We start from the raw sequence: 6,829 nt of genomic DNA on the forward strand, positions 1-6,829 counted from the left end.
CACTTATTAAGGCCATAAAATAAATTTATTAATGTGATTGAAATTTTACCTTAAACCAAGGCCAAAATCGAGTATTAAGTCGATATTTTTTGGTTGTATAAATGTTGGTGCCATCTTGCTAATTGCCTTGGCAACTATTTTAACATGCTAGTTAATTGTTTCAAGTGAATGTTGGAAAGTTTGACAATCATGAGGTGTGAGTTAAAGTGACTATATGTTAGTGAGAATAATAAATTTTTATGTCGGTGAGAATAATAGATTTTAAAAAGTAATGATGTGATTATAAATTTTATTTACATATGAAACAAATGGTTAATAGATATAAATGTGGGGTTGTTTTAACAAAATATAAACTCATAGATCAATTATTGTATTAAAATATCTCAAATCATGATATGGAATCACCATATAATTTCATATCATGATTTTTAGAGAATATGATAGCACCTCTCATGATATGGAATCATGAGATGGAATCAGCGTAAAATCGCATGTCCAAACGCTGATTCCATCTCACGATACCATATCACGATATGGTATCGCATGGCCAAACGCCTACTAAATATAGCCCAAACACCAAATCATCCTCTTATTTAGCTTAATAATTCTCTCTTCTTCACAACAAGGAAGATACAACAACATACCTAATGAGGTCCGATAAATGAGTCTAGAGGAGGATAAAATACGCAGATTTTATCACTGTCTCACATCACGACAAGAAAAGAATCCAATTAAACGACACAGTTGAATTTGGCCAACATATCTGGAACAAGAACTTCAGTAATACGACGATGAGCTTCATCTGTCAAATGAATTCCATCCCAATGAACATACTGTGCTGGATTCGAACAAGCATTAATCCCAGCTGCTCCACACACAGTCCTGGAGTTAAAATTATGTTTCCCTCCAGTTCCACAACACGCACTCAGCAATGTATTTTGATTAAACTCAAACGAAGAAGGGTTACAAATAAGTGACAAAATTACACCGTAAAAATCACCATAAACAATGCTAACATTTGGGAATTCACGTTGTAGATTTGCAATAGCCCTAACCACGTATCGATTATGATACGAAGCGAAATCATTGAAGTTCCTCAAGCATCCTAATTGATCGTAACCACTCGTATTGTTATCAGGGAATGAGGTGAGGTACACTGGGAGGCATCCGAGAGGCTAAATACTCGGAACCAACACTCGTGTTGCTCCGAGCTGAATCACCTCTTTGATGCCTCTCATAATCTCTGCAACAACAAACGGAACGTAAGTTCTAACTTCTGTGATTTGCTTTCTCTGGGAGAAACAATTGTAGTAATCGTTTCCTCCCCATTCCCCCATTATTACTATCGACTTTTTCAAATTCTCCGCACATCTCGAACCACAAGTCGATTGGAGATGTCTTTTGAACCAATTCAATTGATTTGAAAGCGGACTGTTCCATGTGGGTAACTGGATGTTACGTGCAGTCCAGAAGGATGTATCGAGGATGGTAGCTCCGGCGACGGCGAAATTTACTCCTTGAGTGAAAGATGCGCCTCTGTCTAAATAAGCATTGAGGAATGACAGTTTGAATGATTGAGAAATGAAATCGGTGATAAGGCGGCCGTTGGAGAAGCGGCCGGTGGGTCTTCTGAAGAAAGTTTCGCCGTAAGGGGAACGGTCGGCGCGGAAGATGATGGAAGCGCCGGGAATACGGATGAGATTTCCGGTGTCGGCGAGGGAGTCGCCGAGTTGGTAGACGGAGTTAACGTTGCATTTAGTTTGGGCAGATGAAGGAGAAAAGAAGAATGATGTGATGAGTAAAAGGGTTAAGGAAAATTGGGTAAGAGAAAGAGTCGCCATTGAAGAATGTTTTTTGCTGCAAAATGGAATCCGTTTACGCACGCTACTTATAGAACAGGTAAGTAGTATAAAAATCTCTTGTATAAAAAATTATCATTATTGTCTTAATTTTCTTTATGTAGTTTTACCGAATAAACAAAAGTTCATACAAAAGTATAATAATACACTACCGTAAATTTATTTAAAAAATATATATATGATATTATTGATCGAATTTTAGCTCAATAAAAAAGTAATTTGAAAATGAGTTGTAGTATGCTACTCTTTAATAAAACCGAACATGGTCAATAATTTAGGGATGTGTATTGGTCGGTTCCGTTTGAATTTTATCAGTTTTACTTATTGGTTATCTATTTGTAGACATGCTAAACCATTAAAATATTGACTTATCGGCTATTGATTTATCAGTTATTAATTGTTATCGAGTTAACCATTAAGATTTGACACAAAAAAACAATGAAAAACACTTAGAAACAAGGTGATAAAACAAGTGAATCATGCAAATAAGTTCACATATTGCATCTTTTCTCAAAAACAAATATTTTCATATTGTAGAATAACCAAGAGTTTAAGATAGCAAAAAATAAAAGTATAAAACTAACTCTAAATCAAGGATTTTATATACAAAATGGTATATATATATTCTTTTTTGAAAATATATTAATTAATAAACATATTTTATGTAACTAATATTATGAAAAAATAATTGATTTATATTTTTTCAAATTAATATATTTCAATTGAATTGATCGTAACAACTAAAAGTATGAAGTTTCTACGAATATCGTGAAATGCATGTTTGATAAAAAGAATAATATATAAATAAAATGTCATAAATTATTAAATGTTTGACAAAAATATAATCTATCAAGTCTAATTAAAAAATGACGTGCAATGTAAATTCAATATTACTAAAACAAATAAAACTGAAAATATAAAATATGTTATAAATTCAAAACAAAAAATTTAACATAATACTCTTATAACAAATTTCAACATAGCAATAAATATGATTTATTTTTATTTTTTCTTAATAAAGAGAACGTAAGTCTATAACCTTACTTAACAATAAATTCTATTTAATTTAAAAATTAGAATACTAATAAAATTATGCTAATGAAGAAAATAAGCATGACATAAAGAAATAGATAATACGAGAAAATTATATAGAATCACGTAAAGTAAAGTTGAGAACAAGAAGAAAATGAAATATAATAATAATAAAATAAAAAATAAACTTTTACAAATTTTTAGAATAATAAAAATAAAAAAAGCACTTACAATAATAGAAGTTAAAAAAATAAAAATAGAAATAAAATAAAGAAATTAAAAAGTAATCAGGTGGTAATTACACCATGTAATTACCAGCAATTCACAACCTCTGCCTGTAAATTGTAGAGTGTAATTACCCCTTGCCAATTACACCAATTACCTGCTGACCAAGTAATTACTAGTCCTTCCAAACAGGACAAGACAATGTAATTACACAAATTACATCAAATCCAATTACCAGGATATCCTTCCAAACAGCCCTTAATGACAAAAATGATTAAACCTTTTTGCTTTTTGACTGGTCATTCATTCATCAAGTGGCTTCAAAAATAGAATCTGGTAGTACTCAATTTCCTTAATTAGTTGTCCACTTTTGAAATAACATATATTAAGAAAATAATTGTTAACATAGTGAGTTTATTATTTACCCATTTTAATTATGAAGTAGATGAATTAAAATTTAAGATTTTCAAAAAGTTAAACCTTTTTCAAAGTAATTAATTGAGGGTATAATATGTAAAAAAGAATTATTCTTTCTTGATTTGTCAAAATAGACAAATAATTAGAAATAACTATAAAAGGAAAAATGGACAAATAATTAAGCACAAAGGGAGTATTATTTTTACGTGAAGGAGTACATGTGGGTCAAATCACACTTTATTTTCTGTCTTAATTTTGACATTCCCAGCTTTTTTTTTAAAATGACTTTTTTTAAAATATTTTAATTTTATTTTTTACCTAATATATTTAAGACCACAAAATTAAAAAAAAAATCTTTATTTTCTTAAAATTTTGTGTCAAGTTAAATTAGATAATTTGTTTTAAATCAGAGAAAGTGATTTTGTTTTTTTTAAAGGAATTAATTAAAGTTGTACTTTAGAAACTGTTCCTACATGAAAAACCACTAAACATACTTATTAAAAATAAAATTAGAAGCTCTTTCTTTCGATTTAAAAAGAATTATCTACTCTTTTGATGAGAAATCAAAGGGGTAATTGAAAGAAATAAGAATACATGTGGAATCACCGAAATCTAATTGAATTTATCAGCAACAAAGAACTTTATACCTTCACCTCTCAATTGAATCCGGTTAAATAATAATAACCTGAACTCAATCAAAAATGAGAGAACCAAATTGAATCCACAAATAGGATAACTCGATAATTGATTAAACTAGAAGAAGTTAACACAAGCAATATTGAGAATTCACCCTAATCGATTACCAAATATGAACTACATTAATGCTATGCTTGACCTATAAACTACAAGTTTCAAAGCTCTCAAATACTCAATTAATCATAATCTTCGTAATCTAAGTTTTCCAAAATAATAAAAAATATTATTTATATTAAGGAAATTAAGAAGATACTTTTTCGACAATTTTATCCTTAATGACATAAGTGCCTTATTTGATTTGTCTTTTTTTGTGAATTTTTGAATTTATGAGAGCATCATTTGCACACATTGTCACTTTCTTCTTTTTCTTCACTTTGATGGACCTTTTAGTGTCCATCAAGCACGTCTAATTCATATGATTTATGGTTTTTTTTCATATGATTTATGTTATCCATGTCGTTATCATTTTTTAATCTGTTAACAAAATAATTATTTTCTTGCAACACTTTAAAAGACATTTTAATACTTGTGACATAACTTTAATTTAGAATCATAACTTTTTTTAAAAAAATCTTTATTCTTTAGAATTTGTGTCAATTTAAACTAAATCATTTTTTAAAAATGAAGTAAATAATTTTATGGGACCAACAAAAAACCACCTGCACTTGTCCTAGGAGACTTTTGTTTCCTAGTGGGTGTCATTTTGTCCTGGGACCAAGATTGTGCTTTAATAATTGAATATGATAAAATGCACACATTTCAGCACGTTGCTTGAGAAAGAGAACCTTTCTTATCTACCACCTTTTGGTAGAGTTGTGTAAAAACCTAATTGACCGATAAATCGAACCAAAAAAAATGTTATTGATTTATTGTTATTGGGTTATTGGGTTAACGGTTATTTAATGATTTTACAAAAAAAATTATTGGGTTATCGGTTCGTTATTAATTTTTAATATTGGGTTACTGGGTTAACCGATAACCCATTAAGAATATAATAATTTACTATTTTATTTTTAGTTATACATATATAATATATTAAACAAAAAATATAATATAATTAGTAGTATATTAGACTAAAAAATATAAAAATCCTACGCAATAATTAACACTACTTAACAATTAACTCTCCTCTCTACTTTTAGTTATATAACCTTTAGGTTTTACATTTTAGTATTACTTATTTACTTTAGTTAGTTTATACTTGACTAATATCTGCAATTTGATTAACGTCAGTAATTCAGATTGTGTGTGTTTTTTTTTAAAAATAACGTAAGAACTTCATTTAATTACCATAAGCATTGCCTCATTTGCTACTGTTTTGACTTTTGTCTATGGTTTTATTTGATTCTCTTTATTGCATAAAGGGAACCTCGTTTTATATATTATGGTGTTCGAAAATTGACCAAGTCTTTGCTGTGATGACCAAAATACAACAAGTTGGTCTTTGCTGTCCCGTTTGGAATGATTATTTTGATGTATGCGTATCACGTCAAATTATTGGATAAGTCATATATTTATTTTGAAAGCATTTTCTTATTGGTTAAACCGAAAACCGAACCGCTAAAGACCTAAAACCGATAAACGGAAAACCGATAAAAAATATCTTAATGGTTTGGTTATCGGTTTAGCATATTTTAAAACCAAAAACCGATAAACTGAACCGATAATACTTAAAACCGAACTGAACCGACCGATACACACCCTTACCTTTTGGTTGGAGTAAAGATAGGTCGGTGGAAAAGTTTTGAATTTGAATTCAATATTTGCAAAATAATGCGTATTTGCATCCGTCTAATATTAGTTAATTATTTTTATTTTTATATATGTATTAAAAAATTATAAATAAGAAGGTAATTTTTCTAACTATTTCATTCCTTAAAATTTTATTTTGGGATTTTACAAATAAATGTAAACACTTTTAAAACGAATTAATTGAAAGAGTAATATAGGGAGAATTTAATTAATATATTTTTTGATTTAATAAGGTAAACAACTAATATAGGACAATTATTTTTAGAAAGATGATCAAATTTTAGTTGTCATAGTTTCCTTTTTTTTTTATAATCAAACAATAACAACTTTGACCAACATTTTATGATGTATTTTTCATCATATAGATATGCAGAAAATTGTAATTTATAGTACTTTTCGTATTTTGAATATCTAAAATTTTGAATTCAAAATATCGAATTAATGTAATCTAATTTAACTTTGAAAATTAGTCAAATTGACTTTCGAAATGCGCAACATGACAACTAAAAAAGAACGGAGGGAGTAGTATATTTTTATTGGATCATAAAATGATTTCTTTTGGAAAAAATAGGGTCTGGAAAGCATCTTTATATAGGATACTACTACCTCTGTTTTATATTAGATACGTATCTTACTACAAGTATTTGTCCCATATTACTTGATCACTTATTAAATTAGGATTGAATTAATTAAATATTTTTCATTTTACCTGTCACACCCCGAGCCTACACCTTGAAGGTTGCCGACACTCAGAACCATTGGTGGTCCCAAGTGAACCTTTGGTCTGACTGACTACTGAGCGAAATACTATACATACATAAAGAAGTCCTATAAAATAGACATTTAAA

At 28.8% G+C, this 6,829-nt stretch overlaps 1 protein-coding gene across 1 annotated transcript; it reads right to left on the reverse strand.

Annotated features, from left to right (window-relative positions):
• Positions 1–568: 568 nt before the first annotated feature.
• Positions 569–1,853, reverse strand: LOC102596519 (acetylajmalan esterase-like). Its single transcript, XM_015307630.1, has one exon. The coding sequence runs from the start codon at positions 1,839–1,841 to the stop codon at positions 1,176–1,178; it is 666 nt and encodes a 221-aa protein (XP_015163116.1). The 5' UTR covers positions 1,842–1,853; the 3' UTR covers positions 569–1,175.
• Between the last annotated feature and the right edge of the window lie 4,976 nt (positions 1,854–6,829).

The sequence above is a fragment of the Solanum tuberosum genome, unplaced genomic scaffold, assembly GCF_000226075.1.
Source record: "Solanum tuberosum cultivar DM 1-3 516 R44 unplaced genomic scaffold, SolTub_3.0 scf00056, whole genome shotgun sequence".
Lineage (NCBI taxonomy): Eukaryota > Viridiplantae > Streptophyta > Magnoliopsida > Solanales > Solanaceae > Solanum > Solanum tuberosum.